This window comes from Lithobates pipiens, unplaced genomic scaffold (genome assembly GCF_037356315.1).
Source record: "Lithobates pipiens isolate NorthernLeopardFrog02 unplaced genomic scaffold, aLitPip1_a1.2 Scaffold_14, whole genome shotgun sequence".
Lineage (NCBI taxonomy): Eukaryota > Metazoa > Chordata > Amphibia > Anura > Ranidae > Lithobates > Lithobates pipiens.
This window is the reverse complement of record NW_027507728.1, coordinates 408,608-433,386: the sequence shown is the minus strand read 5'-3', so window position 1 is coordinate 433,386 and position 24,779 is coordinate 408,608. Positions and strand designations below refer to the sequence as shown.

Sequence of the window (24,779 nt, the reverse complement as noted above, 5' to 3'; positions counted from 1 at the left end):
ATGCCAGCTCTGTGTTAGCGCATTCCACCCCTAGTGCATCTTCCCACTTGTTTAAGGAGAAGAAACCGGGTATTTTTGCGTTGTCCTTTCATGCGAAGAGGTCCACCTCCAGGGATCCCCATCTTTTGGATATATGTTCAAAGACCTCTTGGTTGAGGACCCAATCGCTCTCAGCTGTTTTCTGCTGAGAAAGTCCGCCACATTCTTTTCCCCTTTTAGATAAACTACCGAAAGGCTGGTCTCGGCCCAGCTGAGGACTTCTGTTGCCAGCAGGATTCCGCTTCTCGTGCCACCTTGCTTGTTTACGTATGCAACTACTGAGAAGTTGTCTGAGCACACTAATGTGGTGTCCTTGTAGTTCCCTCCTGAAAAACCTGAGTGCCAACCCAACAGCATTCAGTTCCTTCCAATTAGACGACCTTTTGAGCTCCTCGTCCCTCCAGGTGCCCTGTGCCAGTAGGGTTTCTAAGTGTTCAATTTTCGGTAATTTTTCTGCTGGCAGAAAAACCCTCAACTGAGTGGAATCTAGCAGGTACCCCAGGTAGACAATGCGCTGAGATGGAATCAAGCTGGACTTTTCCAGGTTCAGCAACCTCCCCAGACCTGTCAGGATTTTCTTTGTCAGTTCGAGATTTCTGGTTATCTGTTCTGGAGATGCTGCAAAGAGGAGCAGGTCGTCCAGATATGCAATTATTGAGACTCCTCTAAGCCGCTGAAAGGCCATGGCTTCTGCCATGACCTTTGTGAAGATTTGGGGTGATGAGGATAGGCCGATTGGAAGTGCATGAAACTGTAGATGGATTGTTTCTCTACGTTCACCGCTAGATGGAGAAACTTCTGGAAAGCTTCTACAATAGGGACATGGAGGTAGGCATCCTGGAAGTCTAGCGACGCCATGTAGCAATTCTGGGGTAGCAAGGCTCTGACCCATAAAGATAGATTCCATACAGACCCTTTTGTAGGATACAGACTGGATCAGGGGTTTTAGGTTTAGCATCAGTCTATTTTCCTGAGGGTTTTTGCACTACAAAAATGCGCGAGTAAAAAACCCCACCTTCCTCACGCTTTGGAACCCTGCGTATTACGATTTGTTCTTCCAATTATTTTAATGCCCCCAATAGGGCCTCGGCCTTCTCCACACACCTGGGAAGGTGTGTGACAAGGAGTCTTCCTGGGGGTGGTCTTTTAAATTACAGATCCCCTCCTTAAAATCCCCAAGATAAATTGACCGGGGACCGCCTCCCACTGTTGGAGGAAGGCCCCCAGTCTTCCTCCCACCCTGTTTGGAACATCATTGGCTTTTTCAGGGCTGTTCAGGAGGATGAAAAATCGTGCCCCCTCTGCCTTTGCCCCAAGCTTTCTTTTCCCCTTCAGGCTTAGGGACTCCCCTTCATTTCTGTGGACGAAAACCCTTACTTTGTCTGAACTAGGAGTTTGCGTTTAACTGGGAAGGAACATTTTTTTGTCGGCTGTGCGATCTAGCACAGCTTCTAGACCTGGGCCGAAAAGTAAATCTCCCATCAATGGGATCCCGCATCAGTTTAACTTTAGAGGTACTATTGCCTGGCCACGTTTTTTAGCCAGGTGCTCTTCTGGCCAAGTTGGCTAGAGCCGTGGTTCTGGCAGACATGGGGATGGACTCTGCAGACACATCCGCTATATATGCCTCTCCTCGCAGAATAGTAGGAAAAGATGACAATATAGTTTCCTTGGCAGTTCCCACTGCACTATGATCCTGAATTTGGAAAATCCAATGCTCCAAGTTACGGCCACTACCGTGACAGCCATTTCCAGTTTCAGATTTCCTATGGTTGATTCCCAGGCTCTCTTTAGGAGGGAATACATTTTTTTATCCATAGTATCTGCTAGAGCTCCCATATCCTCAAAGGGCAGATCTGTATGTCTGGAAACCTGAGAGAAGGCAGCGTCCAGTTTGTATTTTTTATTCCAGATGGACAATGGATCTTCTGAAAACAGAAACTTTTTCAAAGGTTTTTTCTAGAGAAAAAAGGCTTCCATTCAGGATCCTGCCACTCTTTACTGTTTCCACCAGGACATCATGAACTGGGAAAACTTTTTTTTTCTGTTCCCCCATGCCCCTGTACATCTGGTCATGGAGTGTCAGGAGTTTCTTGTCCGTCTCAATTCCAAGGGTGGTGTAAATTGCCCCCAAGAGGTCCTCTACCTCTTGCAGGGAAAGCTTATACCGTGAAGGTTTCCTGGAATCCCCCGTCCAAGGTCCTCTTCCTCTGATTCTTCCTGGGAACCCGAGGTTGCACTATCTGGCTCTTCTCTAGTCTCCTCTCTGGGGGCCCCAGTAGCTCCTTCTGCCGCGGCAGTGGCGGCCGGTTGGAAAAGTAGAGAACAGGGATATGCAATTAGCGGACCTCCACCTGTTGAAGCACTACAATTCCCATGAGGCATAGCAAGACTCTTAGAGCCACAAGCATGACAGCTAGAGGCAGAGGCACGATGGGACTTGTAGTTTAGCAACAGCTGGAGGTCCGCTAATTGCATATCAATGGTATAGAGCCCTGTGCTTGTGAATGGGTTGTAATTTAGGATGCAGGTGAGGTTTTTTTAGGAAGCTGAAACCCTTTAAAACAAGGATTTAAATGACTGAAAGGTGGAGGAAAGTTTCTTCACTGAAGCCGCTAATCCCGATTCCTGCTCTGATGCCCTTTCTCTGACTAATGCATCTATACAGTCTTTGCGTAATACTTTTGTCCAAGATTGCCCTAGGGTATCCCTACAAGAGGCGCACTTTCTCCTAGAGCTATGCGACGATCTTGATTTCTCAGTAGCTTTCTGAAATACATGCAAGAACCAATAAACAACATCACCTTTCCTACAGGTTACAACCCTGGGGAGTGCTGCAGGCCTTTTAAAAAAGGTAAGAACCTGAACCTCCCTCCCCCTCTGAACACCCAGAGGGACCACCCCACTACAAGGAACCATCAGTGGAGGGGGGAAATACTAGATAAAGAGGACCCTTCCCCAGTGTACCCGTACCTTTGGATAGCTGGAGCTAGCATCGCTGTGCAGGCATCCGCTTCAGACATGGCCACTCTGGTGGTTGCTATTGTGGAGTCTCACCCTACCTGTGCCGCGTTCCCGACTCCTCTGCAGACTGCGCCCGGCCACCATCAGCACCGTGACCTGGAACCGGAAGTTGCTCATCAAAAGGGAAAGATCCGCCCTCCACCGGAAATTACGTCTGTCACTCGGCCCGCATGGTTCCAATGCGGCCTGCACCCGTGTACAGGGAGAGCGGAGCTGCCTACCTGCTGCATCCCTGTGAATGCGATGGTGGTCCCCCGCATCTTCCGCCTGCACTCGGCGAAGATGGGGTGGCAAACTGTGTGGTCAGGTGTGTACCTCACCGCTTCCCTGAGAGTGCCTCAGCTTCCCCTACAGGGCTTCAAAGCCACAGTCTCCCTGACTGTCTGGCCAGGTTCCTAACAGTGTCTCCCCACTGGTGGAAACAAACAACTGAAGTCCGGCAGGGGAAAATGGAATTTTATGGGCTGGTGCAGCGTTTCCTCGGAAGGGGAGGAGCCAAGGTCTCATTGTGGCAGTCCTGAAAGATGGTAAGGGGAAAAAGGTGTATTTATTATTGGGAGCCTGGAAAGTATTGCACCCACGATCAGATCGTGGGCGTTATGTAGGGCTCTTCCAGGCTCTGTGTGTAAGCTGTTTGGCCCTACATCGTACAGCCAAGCAGTTAAATATTAACAGGAAACATTATTGAACTACCACAGCTCTCAAGAGTGCCGTGGTAGTTCACAAAGAACTACAAGCCAACAGTCACAAAGGCTGCCGGATCTTTTAGTTTTCAAATCACAGAACTCTATGAATGAGTGACATGGCTGGACACATTCTTTGAAGATTCTCACAGAGAGCGGGGGGAGAAGACAGCCCTCCGCCTGCAATGCTGGGGAGGTGCGGGGGCCAGTGGATTTGTAACATGTTACACCCCGAATATGGGGGCAACATCTAGCATGTTACAAAAGGTGAACCTATACTTTAAGCTGACCATGCAATAGTAAATATTAAAATATATATATAAAGATATTTAAAAAATTAATTAGTGCATTCAATGACATGATGGATGTAGTTTAAAAGTACTCCAAAAACATTTGCTTTGAACTTTCGAATTTGGAGTGAATGGACTTTCCCAAAGGAAAGTCACATTCATTGTTAAAAATGTGTTCAATCAAGAAAAAGTTTACATCCTGCTCCTTCAAATTCTCTTGTCCCTATGGTAAAAAACAAAAAAAAAAAAAAAACACCTTAATATCCATTTGACTCACTGATTAGAAAATCAAACGTTCTTAAAATAAACGTTTAAAAATTCTACTGCATGGCCAACTGGACTAGCAGATTAAAATGGACCTTACTAACAAATTAAAGCCTAACTCCAGCTAAAACGTTTTAGCAAGAGTTTTTTTTTCCTTTCTGGATAAAGGTTTTACACAAGTGAACAAATGGACCATTATAAGAACCCCTGTCGGCGTTAACTCATTTGTCTTCAACTTCCATTTGCTTTGTTAAGGGAAGTTGAAAAAACAGTAGGATCAACAGTTAAATAATTTTACATGTGGACTCCTAAAAACAAAGACTGCTGCGTCATGTCTTTTTTTTATTCGATACATCAAAGCTCTCTGTGCTGCCTGTTGATCCACGCTACTAATATGAAATGTATTTTTAAAAAGTGACCAATCGCCACTTGGCACCATCGGGCATTCATTAAACTGTATGTAAAGCCAAAATTGTTATTTGCGTTGGATAAAATAGCAAAAGTTACTTCTGTTGTCTGTGTCCAGTGGAGATTATTCTTTTGCATCTCCAGGACAGAAAGTAAAAGGAACAGAATAAAGTCCAGTGCAACCCTGAGACTATGAGGAGGGGTTGGCTCCCTCCAGGCTTACTTGCCCTTTGCCTATTCATCATAATGCATGCACTTCTACTATGGAGGCTCTCAAAAATGTATAGAGTTAGGACTGCAGATAATACTGGGGTGTCATGAAGTGGCTCTGCAGCTTACACATGCATTTGCAAACGAAAGCCCTATTTTTAACGAAAACTGTTAGCCAGGATAATTTGATTGGTTGCAGGCTGGTAAGTGGAGCTGGGAATTTTTTTTCGGTTTTGTTTGACAGTGTCGCCCTTCCATGTGCTCTTTGCGGCAAAGGCCAGTTATAGGTGTGGGCAGTGGCTATCTCTATAGAAGGAAATCACCACAAAGTGAGAGGAATTTCAACATTGGAAGATTTCTGCTCATCTTTTGGTCTTGTGAAAACAGCGGAATTTAGCATGTTCTCTTACATTCCGTTTCAGTGACAACGGTCTCCAGGACAAGTAGAAAAGTAAATCTCCCCAATGCACAAACAGCAATAAAAATGTAACAACGTATCATGCTTTTCATAAAATAAAAGTTATGGTTTTGTACGATTTAGCCATGTTCCTCACAGTACATGCTAAAAAGGGTAAATACATCGCACAAAATATTTTCATTAGAAGTTAAGTTGAATCAGCCTCTGGCTTCCTATTTGCTTCCGTTATTCCAATAGTGAGATTCCACCTGCCATAATTCCCAGATTCCTGTCCAAATAGGAGTTATGGATGTTCCGGCAAGACCTATGTGAGCTCCAGTGTCCCTTGTTACATACTCAATAACATGAAAAATCCACCAGGAAAATATTTTTTTGATTGTTTCTACATATTCAATGATATCCCTGAGCTGCCACAACTATACTGTAAACTCTGGTTCTAGCAATCATTGCTGCACCAAAAATAAAAATTCAAAATTTGCCCAAACTGTGTTCTTATACTTGGGGTGACTACTGCCTCTTATCTTCAGTGGCTGCTTGCAGTATGCAGCTACAATGAAAATATAATTACAATATCAAATATGTATTATCCAAATAGAAAATTCATTTAAAAAAACCTTCAAATTCTGTATAAAATATGGAACACACCACATTAACTGGTCATAGTTGCCAGTAGATTCTTTATGCAAGCCTAGACATAATTCTTTCCTTATAAAAAGTGTGATAAAGTGTGATCATGGCACATTAGTATAGTAATAAAGAATAACGCCAACCAAATGGATAAATCTACAATTGAAACAAATCTTAACTTGCCAAAAGTTGTGTAAAGAAAAGCTCATACTTATCTTTCCCCAGCCCTGCGGTGCTGCATGACTGGATAACATAAGGAAGGTCACAACACCGAACATACAATTTTGTCATCTCCATCCTACTGCTGATCCAACTCTTTGTGCTAATGACATCCTACGCTCTCCAAGTCCACCCAAAGACCAGCCCTCTTCGATCCATCATCTTAAAGAGCAACCCCGTCCATTTTAAGGCCAAAATTTCAACTTTCACCTGGTGCACAGCTCAATATAAATAAGTATTTCAGGTCCTTACGCCAGCTGAACAGAAAAATAGGATTTTTGTATCTACCGTAAATATTATTTCTTGGAGTTGATTGATGGACACCAGAATTCTTACATTGTTGGATTATACTGCTGCCTTCAATAGGATATGGATACTGTCCTACACCCAGCATGCCTCAGTTTTCTGAAAAGCAGTATAAGAAGCATGACAATAGACAGAGGGGTGGGGATTTTTGACTTACCTGTAAAATCATTTTCTTGGAACACAGAAGGGTATTCAGAGACATAGGTTTATGGATCCACCTTCAGGAGATAGGACACTGACAAGGAAGCAGAGTCATTGTAAAAGAACAGCATAACCCCTCCAGCTCCTACCATGTCTTTCGTAGCTAGCTGTAAAAGCAGAAGGATGGGACTCGTGTTCCCATAAAACTACGGAAAATAAATTTACAGTAAAAAATTCCTATTTTAAATTGTTCATTAGTGGACAAAGGAGAATATTCAGACGTTGAGAAGTCCCAAAGCAGTCAAACTGAGGGGTGGACCAAACAGCAAATACCTGCTAACAGGCCCACATAAACAAAGGTCAACAGATGGTCAGAATCTGAACAGCTCAGGACAGCCACCCAGAGAATCTTGCAGCCAAAACTGGAATCAGAAGAGGCCAGAATATCCACCTGGTATAAATCTAGAGAACCTGTGAACAGAAGACCTGGAGGGCAGCCTTGCAAAGTAGGGAAACAGATGCTGGAAAGCACAAGAAGCATTCACAGACCCAGTGGAGTGCACCCCAATAGGAAAAAGGAGAGCCTTGTCTAAGTGGATAGGCTTGGGAGAGCAGTTACATAATCCACCTGGAAATAACTGTAGGTAGGAAATACTCAGGACTGTATTCATAAGAAAGCAAAGAGGTCCTTCAAACAATATTTTGGTTCCAGCGGTGACTTCTGGGGGTGCGGAATCTTTCCGAACCGCTACATGGTCTGGATGGTCATTGGCAGACAATGCATGAGCTGACTGGAGGAGGCTGGCCATATATCCCACAACGGGGGAATCTGAGAGTAGAAGGGCAAGCACAGGGTCCAGCACCTTAGCGAAGACCCAAGGCACAGTGGACAATCTAAAAGGAGGGGAGGACAATAAACTAGTAGTGTTGAGTGTTCACAGTGAAACACAGGAAGCGTTGGTGCACTGGAAAAATGGGGACATGTAGACAAATGATCTTTGGGTCCAACAAGGCCAGAAAATCCACTAAATATAGGGAGGAAATGACAGATCTCACTGATGCTTTGCAGAGTTTGCATAACCACTAGAATGAATCGAGGCCCCTTAAAAACAGAATTTTGAAACATTCTACTACCTTGGAGTAGAAACCCTGAAAACGTTCTCCTTCCAAGGGCAGGGTATTAACACCCTGACCTGTACATTGTTTCAAGGCAGTGCAGAAGTCCACACACTTTTGCAGCGAAGACAAGAATATTGGGGGGTATAAAACAAGGTGGTGGAAGAGGCTGTGACTATCCAGTAACCCTAGGAGACCACTCTTCAGACCTAGGTTCCAAAATATTCTGGGCCCGAAGGTAAATAACTGCTTCCCACAGTTTGGAGGAATTACCCCGATGCTTAGAAACCTTGGGGATCCAAGCCTTGTGGTAGAGTGGGTGTTCAGGTTTAGTCCTGGACCTAGAGGCCTGAGAAAAATGAAAGGTGCTGGTCTTCCCCTTGATAAAAGGAGTCCAGGGACTTGCTGAAGAGATGTTCCTCACCCTGAAAGACCAATTTCTTGCAAAGCTGTTCTGCAGCCCACCACGTGAGTCAAAAGGTCCTTTGCATGAAAAAAAGAAAGGAGACACATCCAAGATCAGGCACATAAGGCCCAGCAGTCTACCCACACAGTACAGTGGTGCTATTGGAATGTGCCCTAGTTGTTGGAAAAAAGTGGGATCCAAAAAAAAGAGGATAACATTTTGATCACAAGCAATGTCAGCAGACAAGACACTTAGGCCTTAAAGTGGATGTAAATCTTCACATATACCCAGTGAAGTCAACAGCCTCAGATGATACAGTGGGATGAACCAAATCTCCCCACGTAAGCTTTACATGTATATATGTGCTGTCTTTAACTTTGTATATTCTTTATAAAGTGCACATTGTAGTAGAGACTCTCTTCCTGTTCAGCACTGGGAGTGGATTCTTAGCATTCAGCCAAGACAGCCAATTGGATGAAAGGCACACTCCACATAGGAAGAGGAAGGAAGGAATGAATATGCAGAGCTGTGACAAGACAAACTCTCTGCTAATCTATTTATAGCAAGCTCCCTCGACAAAAAAATTCAGGCTGACTGAGAACCTGTCAGAAGTTGTCATGCTGATAACAGAAGAACAGAGTAGCAGAAACACTCGGGACTCAAGGCTTTGGAGAAAGATAGGAAAATGCTAGAGAGATAGATGTGCCTAGGTCAGATTTTACGAAACAGCTTTACATCCACTTTAGGTTGGATGTAGCCACAATAGCAGGTTGTAAGGCAGGGGTCGCCAAGGAAAAGACAACCAAATAAAGGGCCTCTAGGCATTTGTCCATTGGGTCCATGAACGCTGGGACACCAGACAGGGATGGTCAGTGTCAAGGCATTAAATTGCCAGATCTGCTACCAGAACAGACCACTTTTTAAAGAGAACTGCTGTGGAAAGCACTTGTTAGGGATAAAAAAACTATCAGGAGTAGGCCAATCCTTGTACAGCTCAGACTGCACAATATAGTGAACAGGGAAAGCTTTAAGTGGCTGGTGACTTTTACAGGAATCCATGCTCATAGCCATAGTGCAGTGGACTCAGGTTGAGACACTTGCGAACCATCTCCACTAAGACTGAGTGATGTCTTTGGGTTTTGGTGTTATGTCCACAAAGACTCCTGCACCTTGATGTCCGTGACAGAAAGGCTGCTCTTCTCATCCTTTATGGATTGTGTAGAAGTATCCTCCAGGGAAATCATGGAAAGAACCTGGTTGAGATGGTGTATGCAAATGGTTGTGGCCCTTGCGCTGCGAGTGAATAATCACAGGTGAGACCTTTTCCCATGAATTTCAGCATGGCAGAGGAGAATTCTTGTCTGGACAGGGCAGAAAAAAGGGAAATCTCACCGGACAGAGGTGCCTTTGAAAGTAAGGGTGAACTTCAGCGAGGAAAAAGGGTTCTGGGCTGTCACTATCTGTCTTTTAGGGAAGAAATACTATCCCTCCTAGTATTAGCAGGAGGGTCACAAGCTAGTGTGGCCCACTGATACCTCTAAACTTTTGATTCTCCATTCTGGAAATCTAGTGAGACAAACCCTGGAAAGGTAATGCCATCCATGACCAGGCCACTGAAGCAAATGCAAGGAAGAGAGGTCTTAAGGCTTGCCGGGAACTGGCTACATTTGGAAAGGGCAGCCATTCACTACTAGAAATAATGCAGCCCATGCACCAAGAGCAACAAACTGCACTAGAGGTGTCTGAGCACCCAGAAGATGGCTGCAACAGACATTTAAAGTGTTGCGCTGTGGGGTTCCCAGGATAAATACCCCTAGCACTCACAAATATTAGTCTGAACACCCCTAGTGGTCTGAGCAGGATGAGCAGTCATGGAGTAAGTTACCCTACAGACAAACAACGCCCCACCAGTGGTTGCACCGAGCAGGAGTCTTCAGGAATAGGCTTCAACAAGCCAGGTGTAGCATGACCCTGGATAGCAGCAAAAACACACAGTGCACCAGGTGCCTGAAGCTAGTACCCACATAGCCTAGTGCCCTAATGTCACATTACAGGCCTTTCCAGAGCTTCTTTCCCTGTGGGGTCTGGGTATGGATTCTCTGACAATGCTGAGTTCTAACTAATTCCAATAAGCTCTAGTTGCTGGAAAAACAAATAGTATTGGGTGTGTGATGGGTTATGTTCTTTAACAATTCTAGTTGTCGGTGTCCAATCTCCTGAAGGTGGCTGCACAAACCATACGTCTCTGATGATCTTCATGTAACCCATAATAAACCATTAAGAAAATCTATTCCCCCCCCCCCCTCCCCATTGATTGGAGGGACAAATGTATTTAGAAAACCGTTGGGAAATCCTAAAGCCACCCGAGGGGTGGACAACAGCAAAACAAAAAGCCCAGAACATTGCTGGGACTAGAGCTCATAGAGCCCCCTGAAGGATCTGAAACTGGCATTAGAAGAGGCCTGAACATCCATCTGGTTAAACAAATCTAGGAGAGAGTTACTTGATGCTGAAAATTCCAAGATGCGCTTACAGATCTAATAGAGTGCACTTTAACAAGAAAAGGTAGAACCCAATCCTTGAGAACATAAGCTTGGATGATGATCTGGCTGAGCACACCTAGAAATAATGGAACGAGAAGCAAGTTCTCCCATACTCTTGATGAACGGGAACCATCAATAGGGACAGAAGAACAACATCCTGGTTAAGGTGAAATGCAGAAATTACCTCAGGAAAGAAAGTGATGGCCTGAACAACACCGTGCAATAGCAGAAAAGATTCTTTACACAATAAGGTCACCAGCTCAGACACAAACCTTGCACAGGTGATGGCAACATGGAACCCTGCTTTGTGAGAGTAAAATGATATCCCCAACAGGTTCAAAGGGTAAACGGATCAAGACGCACAATGATGATGTATTGTTGTGGCTGATGGCTTGAAGTTCTCAATGAACTATGAGAGCACTGGTGATGCTCCTCATAATTACTTGATTTTCCTGCTCACAAATAACTTCATGCCCATATTTGGCGGTATGGGCAAGACGCCCATCTTGAGAGTCTGCAGGAGCTGGACATTGCACCCCTGATCTGCTGGTGGTGGGCATAAAGCTCTGCAGGCTCCTTATTAAATGCACTTTTTTCTGTTCCTGCAAAAAGCTATTCAAGTACGTTTAATGCAATTACAGTGGGGAAAATCATTATTTGATCCCCTGCAGATTTTGTAAGTATGGCCACTTAAAAAGAAATTAGGGGTGTATAAAATTTTGATGGGTGTATTTTAAATGATAGAGAATATCAACAAAAAATCCAGAAAAAAAAAAACACTACAAATGTTATAAATTGAGTTGCAGTTCAGTGAGTAAAAGAAGTATTTGATCCCCAAGAAAAAACATGCCTTAGTACTTGGTGGAGAAATCCTGGTTGGTAAGCACAGAGGCAAGACATTTCTTGTAGTTGGTGACCAGCTTTTTTTTCCCACACATCTCTGCTTTACAGATCTTCTCTAAATCCTTAAGGTTTCCTGGCTGTTGCTTGGCAACTCAAAGTTTAAGCTCCTGCGCCACATGCGCCGTAGACAGCGGCGCGCAGGCGCACTAACGCCGTTGGCAGCATGCCGCTGCCAACCGCAATACGCCGTTAGCGGTGGCTCCCGTGCGCATGCGCGGGAGTGACATCATCGGCGCTGTGAGTGGCCGGAGCAGCGATACCCAGAAGAAGATGGATGCTCCGGACTACAGGGGACAGCGGTGACTTCGCTGGCTCCTGTTTCAGGTAAGTGACACATAATGGGCTACTATGCGATGCATAGTAGCCCATTATGCTTAACCTTTGCAGGGAGACGAAGAAGTAAACCCATCAGGGTTTACTTCCTCCTTAATGCCAAAAGAGTTAAATTTTAGTCTCATCTGACCACAGCACTTTCTCCCAATCCTTCTCTGAATCATTAGATGTTCATTGTAAAACTTCAGATGGTCCTGTACATGTGCCTTCTTGAGGAGAGGGACCTTGCAGATGCTGCAGGATTTCAATCCATGGTGGCGTATTGTGTTACCAATGGTTTGTTTGGTGACTGTAGTCCCAACTGCCTTGAGATCTTCCTTGAGATCTCACAGGCGCTTCCCGTGCAGTTATGGACTGATCCTGTATTTTCTCATGATCATCCTTACCCCATGAGGCGAAATCCTGCATGGAGCTCCAGACCGAGGACGATTGACAGTTATCTTGTATTTATTCCATTTGTGAATAATCAATCCAACAGCTGTCTCTTCCTCACCAAGCTGCTTGCTGATGGTCTTGTAGCCCATTCCAGCCTTGTGCAGGTCTACAATCTTAACGCCACCCCCCCCCCCCCCCCGACATCCTTTGACAGCTCCTTGGTCTTGACCAGAATAGTGAGATTTAAATGGAAGAAAGATTCTGTGGACAGGTGTCTCTTATACACAGAACCAGTCGTTAGGAGCAACTTCTTAAATTGACAGAACTAACCTGTGTACCACATCAGCACATACTGTAGCCAGTCTGTGGGACCCAGAATTTTTGTTGGTTGGTAGGGGATCAAACACTTATTTTACTCCCTGAACTGCAACTCAATTTATAACATTTGTCATATATTTTTTTCTGGATTTTTGGTTGATACTCGGTCTCTATAATTTAAAATAAACCTATGATAAAAATTCTAGACCCTTCATTTCTTTGTAAGTGGGCAAACTTACAAAATCTGCAATGGATCAAATACATTTTCCACACTGTAACTAACCAATTATTAGCCCTTAGCCTTGATTCACACTAGTGCGTGTGAACATCTCATGTAATTTCCACATGAAAGCCACCACATTTCTGTGCACATCACATGCCTATGTGGTGCAATTTGAGCAACACATTTTGTATGGCTCAAATAGCATTGCATCCGCACCAAAATGGTGCGGGACCCTTTTTCCGCATCTGAATCCCATTGCAGTGCATTTTGCAATCCGTTTCAGACTGTCATAAATCTAACATTGACACTTACAGCAAATCGCATGGACACCGTTCAATTGCTATGCGATAGGTAAAAATGCAGCAAATCTTGTGCTTTTTGCACATTGCATCAGTGTGAACCAAGGCTACACCCAAAAAAACTTTAATCAAGTATGAATGGGGGGGGGTTCAACTGTGAGTCCATGTCTGGAACACCTCCAGATGAAGGAACTCCCTGGGGTTTAAGTGCTGTCAGCTCACGCAGTCTGCCTTCCGGCAGCCCATTCCTGAGATGTAATTAACGGACACAACTAGAATGTGTAGTTCCACATAGAAATATTTTTGTTCTATCTCTTATGCTGAAGCAGGACTTCTGGTTCCTCCCCGATGGCTCCTCCCGATGGAACACCATTGTCCAATTGAATCCTGTTTGATGGCCTTGCAGTCAGGATGTCCAGTGTTGCAACAACAACCAAATTGCCTAAAGCGCCAGAATGTTCATAGGACAACCAAGTCCACTGTGTCCACAAAGTATCCAGTACTTATACTGTGCAGCCTGATAAGACTGGCATTCATTATAGAGTTTTTCCTGGCATCCATTGTAGGGTTTTTCCCAAGAAAAAAGGAGAAAGGACTCTCCCAACTGTAGCGCAGGATTCCTGAGCCACCATGCCACAAAAAACTCGGTCCCCAATGCAAGGAAAATTGGTCTGTCCAAGGACTAGACTGACTTGTCCCATGATGATAGAATGTTTGTGGTGAAGGTGTCTCAATTGCCTCAAAAGGAGGCTACGATCACCCCAAAACTCTCATGAGTTAGAGTCAGAGTGAGAACTTGGGGGTTTTGGAAGTCCAAGGTTTGTGGACAAGCTGGGTGCCTGGTTTGGGCTTGGCTGTGGGGGTTGAGGACTGTGATTAACTTTTTGGGAGAGGTGAACCTTCCTGGCCTGAACTATAGGATTCTTCTGCTGGGGCAGATCAGTAGTCTTACCCCTGGGGACATACAAGACATAATCCATCAATGGCATGCGTTTCTTGCATGGCAGCTGAACATTTGAAGAGTCCTTCTTATGATCACAGACTGGAGATTCATATGGAAACAGACAGGAGACATCTAATAATCTGTCCAACACAGTAGCATATGCCTGCAGGTATGAGCTCTAAACACAATAAGAGCTTGGAAGGAGACCGGATCCCCTCTCATGGCCTTAATCCAGTCAACTAGAGTTTGGCAAGCTAGCAATATGACCAAGGCAGTTTTCAAGGTAGGGCATGCCAGAGAGAATAAGGTATTGGAAAAAAAAATCTCTAATCGCTTACCTTAAACACAAGTGCATCTTCCTCTGGGAAGGTCAGTACTTTATTAAGATAGGATACTGCAGGAGCCACAGTGAAGACAACTCCCTTCTTTAAGTGTATCTATGCCCAAAATGTTTCATTTTAATGTTGAAAAGAGTAAGGAAAGGTTATACAGGGCCGTCAAACATTTGGGAGGGGAGTACAGCTTGTCAGGAGTCTCTCAGTCCCCATAAAGGAAGGCTGGAAGGCAGAGTCCATTAAACCTGCAAGCAGATCAAAAAATGATTCTGTTGAAGAACGCATGGAAGTGCACTTGTAGCCTTTGCAGTCAGAGATCAAAGCTGCAGTTTGGATTAAAAATCCTGCATGACTGGATTAACATAAAACCAAAGGTAAATAAAATAAAACCAAGGTGGGGGGGGGGGGGGGGGGTGCGCACACCTGAAGGAGCCAAAGAAGGCTCAGAGTATGGAAGGGACTAAAGTAGACGCACATTTTCAGGCTATCCGGTCAGGCCCCTCGGTAGGTGGACATTAAGCAGCGCCAGAATTGTTAACGGATTGGGAGTCTGACAGACTGGGTACACCATGACTGCTCCTCTTGTTTCTAGGATTGGACCCATCACACTGCAAAAACAGGGACTGCATAGCTCATGGTACAAAGCATACTTACGAACCAGCTGCTGGTAGCAGTAGAGGTTTCAATGGCCAACGGTGAGAAGGTCCCTGTAAGGTGGGCAGCAAAGATGAATAAAGGATAGTCCACATAATGATCAGGATCAACAGTGGGAAGGTGCTTACTCAAGCCTGACAGACCGGGGGGGGGGGCAAAGACCCGGACACTCCACCTAACAGGTGACACCAGTTCTGTTCAGTCACTCAGCGTTAACCTTTTCCATAAAAACAGAAAACTGAATAATTTTGGTGCCAAATGGTATTTTTAACATGATAGCCCAAGGAGCTTGCCCCGCACAACCTACTCACAAGGAGCCAAGGAAAGCTCAGAGTATGGCAGGTGGCAAATGGTCCTTTTACCAAGGTAGCTCAAAGTGCTTGACCTGCACAACCTATTCATAAAATTTATTTTTGAGAGTCTATGCCACAGTTATGGTCCTAGGATGCACTCTGTTACCAATGAATACAGTATACACAGGTCTGCAAAGCGCCACAATGCAAAGTGTCTGAAGGTCAAATTCCAGTCAAGCCACATGTTCCATGTATGCCCTCCAAAAGCTACAGTTGTGACTAGCTACCAGCTTGTAGAGAAAAAGTTAACTTTTTTTTTCTACTCAAAAGGAAACAGTAGCTAGCAAAAATGGAAGACTTTCCATTCATCTTTCAAGCTGGGAGAAGGGCTTATTCCAGCTGGCATTTTTTTTGTTTGCCAGTGTCCAAATCCTCCGAAAGACGGCAGAATAACCCAACAGTCTTTGAATTACTGTGTCCCTCAATCGTAGCAATTTAAAAACGTTTAAGAAATACAAATTAAGCTAAATGTTTATTTATTTTTGCCTGGAGCCAACTTTTAATTCCAATAAAAGTAAAGGTAATCCTGCTTTTTTTAAAATCTATTTTGGATTCTAGAGCAACGATGAAGTATGGTATAAGTCGATAGTCTAAGTTCCAGATGTTCTTTTAGATTCCAGACAAAAGACATGTTGCTACTGTGTTACCATTTAGAAGCCTGGTACTGAAAGATATTATAAAGTTCTGTACATACAAGACTAAACACTTCCCATGTCTGTGCCTTGTATGCAGAGATTACTCACAGAAAGGTTTGCGCTGTTTTTTTTGTAAACAAGATTTGACGTATCTCTCGAGCTCTCTCAGTGTGGTGGGTTTCAGAGTCTCAAAATCGATTTCTATCTCGTCAGGATTGGAGTCTCTTAGGGATGGTTCCCGGGACTGTATAATATGGACGACTCGGCCCAACTTTTCACCCGGGAGCCGGTTGATGTCTAAACTGAGTTGTCTCTTTTCGTCGTAGGTCATGGGTAGACCCTCTTCCTCCTCGTCTGAGTCGTAGTTGGCGGACGGAGGCTGCTTTCCACCTTTCTTCGGTTGCTTGCTGGGGAGAGACATTTGGAAGCACAAATTAAAAAAAAATAACACATAAAAGTTTATCCTGTGTATAAAGATGGAAAGTCTCATGAATGATTGAGCAAACACTATAAAGCAAAACTTTTGACAAAACTTTTAAACTTTCTGAATCAGTCATCACAGCTCTGCTGGTCGCATAGTCTATGGCCTGAACTACCCCTGGTAAAGATTCTTCATGGTGGTAAAATATTACACCTTCCAGGCAGCTTACTCCATATAATCTGAATATGCCTGAGCACTGAAATTTGTTCAGTTGACCTCAAGATGCTAATTTTAATTTAGACAAGTCCAAGTTTCTCATCCCTGTCTAGAAAGCACAGTATAACAGGTTTAGCCCCCGTTCACACTAATGTGTTTTTCATGCAGCTGCTGCTGCCCTACACAACAATGCAAATCACATTATTCTCTTTGGTGCCTATTTACAATCAATGCAGCACAGATGCATCACTTTTTTTTTTTTTCTTTTTTTTTTTTAAAGGGTGCTACTTTGGTGCAATGCAGTGCAGTTTTGGCACCATATATTACAATAAAAACACATCAAAACCATGTGTAAAGTGCATGTATGTGCTTTTGTCAGAGTTAGGTTTATACAATTCAGTCTTTTCCCACAAAAACACATGAAGCATGACAAGGTGTCAAAAAAAAAAAAAACTTACCGGCAACTATTTCCAGGACAGCCCATGAAATAGGCAACTACTCTAACAAGATCATCACCAAATACACTTTGAAAGAAATCCCTCTGCAGAACTGGTCAGTTTTAAACAAGAACCGAAGGACAAAACATATACAAAACAGAAAGACAAATCAAGAGCAGGAATCCAGCTGTCCTGGAAGACTCCTGGAAATAGAGTTACCGGCAAGTCTAACTCCAGCTTTCCCAAGTTGTCCTTCCATGACAGCCCATAAGATGATTAGCAAAAACTTACTAGATTAAGAAGGGTCAATAAAAGCCCCAAGACCTCAACCTCCTTCGGGATTACCATAAATATCAGATATGGTGGACCCAGTTATCTTACATTCTAAATAGAAAGAAAAAACAAAATGTAGGGGACCCCTAGCTGCAGGAAAAACAAAGCCATATCAGGGAGCTAAGAGATCAAAATTACACAGGACCGACTGCAAAAAAAAAAAAATCAATATCCATAATAAAAAGTACCAGCTCTAGTGAGGCCCTGGTCAACTAAGAAAAGCTGAATGCACCTAAATCCTGTGTAGCCAAAGAAACAGGGCAATTGAAGCACACTATAGGTGAAGACTTAAAAGCAAAGTGGAAAAAGATTAGCCCTAACAGACCCTACATGGCGACAATGCTGATACCCCAAACTACCGTGCACCTATTACCACCTGAAAAGACAAAGCAGTAGGGTGTTGGCCTAAAATTCCAAGATAACAATACTTGAGGAATGTTACGGGATGCCAAAAATCCACTAGAACCAGCCTCCAAATGCACCCTTTTTGTGTGTGTGTGGCAATAGTGGTGCATATCATCAAGGTAACTGACAACCATAAACCAATAGTAGAAGCATATTCAACTAGCAGGAAGACAAAAACCTGAAATGAAGTATGCAATGACACAAAAATACAGAATTGCAACATATCCAAGGCATGCAAAAGGGTTACCATGTAAGTAGACGACCTGCAACATGTGTAAAATATAGTTATACCACCGTATCAAACAACTGTTGCAGCGCAAGGACAGACACTACATAAATGCAGCAATATAAACTATCTTGCCATTTTCACATGAAGCCATGCAAGAGGTACACAGATACAGGATAGACAGCACGCAAGATGCATAACAATGCATGACATGCAAAATGGACTTCGGCTTGTAACACTCCACATAAAGTGAAGCAATGCAAAGACAAAACATTCCATAAAATGCCCTAAAACACTGGAGAAACCACATTTCTACCCATGTACAAAGGAAGCTATTAAGAGGGAAACGCTGTTGTACAAGATAGATAACACCAGCGCACATAAGTAAAGCACATGTAAAAAGATGTAGTGTTAACGATTATACCACTGCACTAGTGCTGAGGAGCAAGCCCAGGACATGCTCTATATGTTCTAAATAGATAACACATTCACTACAAAAAAGTAATGTAGAGGTCTAAAACTGTGGTCTACGGTGGATAACAACAAAAACAAACAAACACAGGAACCACACCCGTCCTGAAGGTCCTAGTGTTAAAACACTAAAATCGGCTGCACAACAACTCTGCAAAACAAATGTTACCAAGCTGTACAAGACAAAGTCATGAAAGAGGTCAATACCGTGGAATGGGGTGGACATTACATAACTGTATTAAACCTAATATCAGAACCTATACATGTCTTGAGAGAGGTTAATATTGTGGTGAAGGATAACCCCACTACAATATGTGTAAAGGCAAACCCTAAGCTAATCTAAAGAGTTAAATATCTTCTGCTGACACATAAATGCCACGTAGGGGACCCCTTCTGCTGCCACACTCACAGAAGGCTCTTCTCCTGCATTGCCACACCTAAAGTCCATCAAGAGGACTGTGCGGTAAAATTATTTATTTTTGTTATTTATAAAGAATACATAAGGTCCCTACATAACAGTATAATGCATAACAGTATAATAGGGACTCTCTGAAAGTAAGGGAAAACATTCACTACAAAAGAAGTGGTGTAGACTGTAAATACAACCACCCAGCTGTAATAATCTTAGGTGTAAGAGCCATGAATCTGGAGGCCTCATGCAAAAGTGGACAAGGAATTTGATCATCCAATTTGGAGGCCAAGAAAAAAAAAAAAAAAAATCATGAGAGGCCTTAGCTATTGCAGATTATCCAGAGAAACATCCACCCTTTGGAGTACCTCTAGAAGTTACAGGTGGCAGTAAGCAGAGGTTAACTACATTTGTAGAATGTATAAATAAACCCTGCACCTGAATTTAAGGTCCTGGCAAGAGTGTATGCGTAGGAGTCCACATGCAAAATCAGCAGCCCAAAATGGTTACTACACATCAGACCCAACATGCAAAGTACAACATAAAAACTCAGCCCCAAAAGACAGACTTGTGCGAAGGCTGTAAATTTACTCTGAGACAGACCTCTATCACAGAGAAGCAGTATAGCAAAGATAAGCCCCACATAACCAGAGGCGTATATAGGCAAATCCAGAATGAGCGAGGGCTTAGTATACCAGGTAATAAGCTCTTCATCAACAGCGGGCAGGTTTAATCTGGCTTCACCCGCATTCAATTGACAGGAGATTGACTGGCTCTCACACAGCTCCGGAGCAGCTGCAGAGCGCACAACAGAAGGGTCCTGTGCCTCTTTGGCTCCCTTTCAGGTCTGAATTCAGACAAAAATTCGGACCTGAAACGCTGAACAGGGACGCACCAGACCCCCTGCTTTACCCCGTGGCCGCACATAGTGAACCCAGCCTCTCGAGTTCTACACTAGTTGGAATAGAAGGCTCAAGGAGATGGGTGGAAGGGGGGGGTAGTGCAGTGAAGTTATGGAAAGGACAGACCTGCCACGCCTTCCATGCTGTAAACATAGGGACAGTGGCAGGCAAGCGAGCTGGCAGCAGGGAGAGGACACAGGCAATTTGGCGAGGCTGCAGTCCGGATATGACGGTTGCTGGGTCCGGAAACCGGATTGCGGTCTGCCATTTGGTGATGACTGTACTACACGAATCCAGCTGAGAAAGAGTAGGGGGGCTAGTAAATCACCCACAAGATCCACCTTCCGAGGAACCCCTACAGCCAACAGCACAGGAGTAGGGAATTTTGTCATTGGTCAGGTTGGGCAGGGGTCTCTTAAGAACCAACGAGTGTAAGGTGGAAGCCACCTCCTTTTTTCACTCTAGAGAAGGCTGCTACAATCAATGGCCTATTTCTCTCCCCCCCCCCCCTCTCTCTCAGGAGCCATATCCTAAATGAAATGCAGAGAGGAAATTAATCAGGACCCCCCCCCCAACTACCTAGCAGAAGCTCTTCCAGCTGGGGAGTGGGCGTCTACCTCATGTTCGGATCAACCTGGGGACAGAGGGGTAGCACCCACTCATGCTGAGCTGCTTCAGACGCCACCTGCACTGCAGTAGATAGGGAGCACCCAATAGTGTCCTGTCACATTATGCCCAACACCCAGGGGCCCCAGGTGACAGATTACAGGCTAGGCAAAAACCTAGGAGCAAACACAAGTGAGTAATTAGGTACAGCAACCTCCAGCTTACCTGTGTCCTGCTGGTGCCAAGGGTGCTTGCATCCGCCTGAGCTGTAGTCTGCATTGAAGAATCTGAACTGCACAACAGCCCGTGCTTTAAGGAAACACTATTAAAAAGGCTCCAGCCAGCCCTAGCCCTTCATGGAAAATGAGGCTTCAAACCACCGAAAACGAGGCTTGGAACCAGAGCCTTTGGCACCTGGCAACTTACGGTCAAACTGAAACACAGACAGGCCACAAACCCAAGCGCAGCTACTGCGCGAGTCCCCTCTAAAAAGTGCACTATAGTGCAGACAGTGCACACACCCAGTCACCTTGACCTGGAGCCCATGCATCCTGTGATGGTCCCTGTCAAGGGGGTATGCCACTTCCAGATATGGCCTTCACCAGGCACAGAAGGAGGAAGGGAACCACGCTACCTCCTTCCCATACAGAGGAGCGGTCTTGGAGGGAAATCTTGCATAGAATCCCACCAGCTGCTCCCAGGGGAGCCAGATAGGTAAAGGTGTGGGTGGAAGGAAAGGAAAGCCAGAGAGACAGAAGCTTCCCTCTCCCAGATTCCAGATGATGCATCGCCTCCATCCTGAGAAAACACAATAAACTGACCAGTTCAGCAGAGGGAATTCCTTTTAATGTGTATTTGGTGATGCGTTTCCCGTTCATGTTGGAGGAGGTGCCTATATCTCATGGGCTGCCCTGGAAGATGAGTAGCACTACACTAAGGCACTGAAAAGGCATCATGCTGCGGCAGCAGTAGGGTGAACCAAGGGCAGGTTTAGGATTGTTCATATGTGCTGTATAGTAGTGGTGTAATGTAAAGATGAGCCATTCCAATTACCTTCAGCAGCAGGTGCTACAGTATCATATACAGATCACACTTATCTACTTTCAGCTCAATTAAAGGGGTTGTAAAGGTAAACTTTTTATAACTTGTAATTGATGTCTGTTAGGTACTGATAAAGAATAATGTTATCACTTATTAAAATTAGTTAAATACCTGAGAAAATATTGCTTGTATATCATCCTCCTGCCTTCCTCTCTCATTTCTAGCCTGTATTTGCGGGTTTTCGTTGCGCGTGCATTACAGCCACGTCACGGCCTACAGTTCCCATTAGGCTTAGCGGCATTGCGCATGCGCAGTGCCTTTTATATCGCCTAACGAGAATGAGCAAAGTTCTCGTGGACAGCAAGGGGGCAAAGTCCAGGCAGGGCAGTGAAGCTTAGTAAATGAAACTAAGCCAAGGGAGGAGTCGCTGCGGCGTGGTAGACACGCCCACTAACCCACAGCTTTTTTCTCTATCTGCAACGTAGAGAGCGTCCTGACGCTCTCCTGTAGTCCAAGGGAGGGGGCGAGCACGACACTCCACACCAGGGAGAAAGCCTCGCATGACAGTGTGGAGTTACAGACAGAAGAACAGGAAGTGAGGATTTCTAAGATGAAATAAGGACATTTACAAGCAAAATCAAAGGATGAGGCAAGTGAAGGAGGACTGCACTAAGGTAAAGGAAGCTATTTAGGGAAAAAAAATTGTACCTTTGCAACCCCTTGAACTAATATAAAAAGGCAAAATAGATGTGCAAAGAGTACAGGAGGATATGTAAAGGCTACATGATAACGAGTGTCCATTTCCTGCACTAAGATTAAGGGAAAAAAAAAGTGATTCCTGGTTGCTCTCAGTTGCTACATGGTAAATGTCATTGTACTTGGAATTGGCTACCCATATTACAAATTGGAACAGATGTAGAAGTCCAGGAAAGCAATCACTGAGCAATTTTGGGTTGGGCAGCTAGGAAGGAGACAAGAATATATTTTCCAGGCATTTTACCCTGCTGAGCTGGAAAATGTAGGAAGAGTGATATTTATAAGGGGTAAACCTGTTTGGGAGGACGGAAAACAAAAAGATTCCCAGATAGAAAAGCCCATTTCATACAGACATAAAAGTCAGTTACTGCTATTATAACTATTTAAAAAAAAATGTCTAACTATATAATTGATGCTTATGTTTTTTTTTTTTATAATGTATTATGCATTTATGTATTGTATAATTGTGGTTCTGCCTCTGCACAGTTGAATAAACTGGCATAATAATGGTAATCAAGAGCAGACCAGTATTCACCTAACCAAAATCAAACCCCATCTCTGATGGCTTTTAAGTTTCCGCATTACTTTTTTAAAAGATACAAGAAAAAACTTAAGCACTCAAGGAATATTAGAGGAAGACGAGCTTGTGTGTCACATAAGCCTGAAGTATTCAGAAAAGAGTAGCATAATATAGCTGTGGGAGCAGTGGGTAATGAGCCCAGGGTTAGGGGAGATTGCTGTAAAGTGATACTAAAAGGCAAGATTTTCTTTTTCATTTTTACTTTTTTTTTATTTGAAAAAAGAAAAGGTCATACTTACCTGCTCTGTGCAACAATAATGCACAGAGCAGTACCTTACCTCTGTCCCCCGCAGGTGTCCTTTGCTCTTCCTTTATGTGGGTGCCCTCTCAACAAGCATGTGCAGGTAAGTGTTTAGGGGTGGGGAGATGAGGTAGATTATGAAATGAGCATTTCTTTTTACCTTAATGCAGGGTATGCTTAAACATTTCAAATCCAACGCCTGGAAAAGTAAAACTCTTTCCTTGCAATGGGGAAAGGCTTTTTTTAGGTCTAGGAGGAAGTAGCTTTACTGACTAGGATCCACGACTTCCCCATGCGTCAGTAGTGGACTGTCCCTGTCATGGTCTTTATGACGTCAGGGGCATTTGACCGCTGGAATATAAAGGAGAAGAGGCTGTGGGGAACAGTCTTGCAACAGGAATGAGCCTGCAAGAGTAGAGGAGAAGAGAAGTAAAACCACTTTTCCTGGTCCCCTTAGCTGCAATCGACCAGCACTTAAACCTTGCAGTACAGAGACAACCCCACTGTAAGGTAAGATTTTTCCTTTCCTGGAATTCAGCTTTAAATGACAGCTGGGCTGATTGGAGGAACTGCTGCAGACTCATCACCTCAAACATTTTGTGCTTCTTACTTCTCATCTCCAGACACTTTGCACATACAGGAAAAGTAGTTTAACAACTACCTTATACAGCAAGCACTCTTGAAAAGGTGCAATTGTCTTCCATAGGAGCTGTCCTAGGCTAATAAAAAAAAATAAAAAAAAGATTGCTTCAATGGCCTAGATACACAAAATAAATTTGGCTATTAAAGCGGGATTCCACCCTAAAGTGGAACCTCCGCTGATCGGATCCCTCCCCCCCTCCGGTGTCACAATTGACACCTTTCAGGGGGGAGGGGGGTGGAGATACCTGTCAAAGACAGGTATTTTCACCCACTTCCGGGCATAGACTCCCGTGGGAGTCTACGCAATTTCCTGCCCTGCCGCGCTGTCTGCTGGGACACACACGGTTCCCAGTGACAGCGCGGAGATTTCCTATTGCGCGGCTCGCGCATGCGCAGTAGGGAAGTGAAATCGATTCGCTTCACTTCCTGATTCCCCCCTCACCTAGAATGGTGACTACAGCAGCCGAGAGCCGAGCGATCGATCGGCCTCGGCTGCCGGCATCGCTGGAACCTGGGACAGGTGAGTGTCCATTTATTAAAAGTCAGCAGCTGTAGTATTTATAGCTGCTGGCTTTTAATATTTTTTTTTTTTTTGGTGGAATCCCTCTTTAATATTTATGCGAAAACCAAAACATTTAAATACGTTGATCCAGGGATCAGATTGTGTTTGTGGATCACAAAGAAAAGTTGTTCCTTAAACAGTATTTTTACAAGCGTTTTTTTTTTTTTTTTTTGCCTTACTGTCCAAGATGTTTTGAGTGTATGCTACCCCAAAAATAAAAAAGGTCCTTTATACATGTTGGCTTATTCTTAATATAATTCTTAATGTATTCTCATACCGTTTTTAATTCTTCTACTGCTAAATACCTGGTGATCCTAGCAGTTCTCCTGCAGTCCTTTGTGGTCAGTTTGCATCCATGGGATCATTGTTAGGGGATGCAGGACAACACACACACACATAAAAGAGGTCTTAATAAAATTGGAAAAGCTATGATTTATAATACCCAACATACTGCTGCAAAAAGTAA

General features: G+C 44.1%; 1 protein-coding gene across 7 annotated transcripts in view; it reads right to left on the bottom strand.

Annotated features, from left to right (window-relative positions):
• BRD3 (bromodomain containing 3) overlaps positions 1-24,779 on the bottom strand; it is a 119,403-nt gene that overhangs the window by 8,574 nt on the left and 86,050 nt on the right. For all 7 annotated transcript variants that reach the window (XM_077479137.1, XM_077479131.1, XM_077479136.1 and 4 more), the window contains exon 11: positions 16,174-16,472. In XM_077479137.1, coding sequence (XP_077335263.1) covers positions 16,174-16,472 — 299 coding nt within the window. The remainder of the gene's footprint in view (positions 1-16,173; positions 16,473-24,779) is intronic.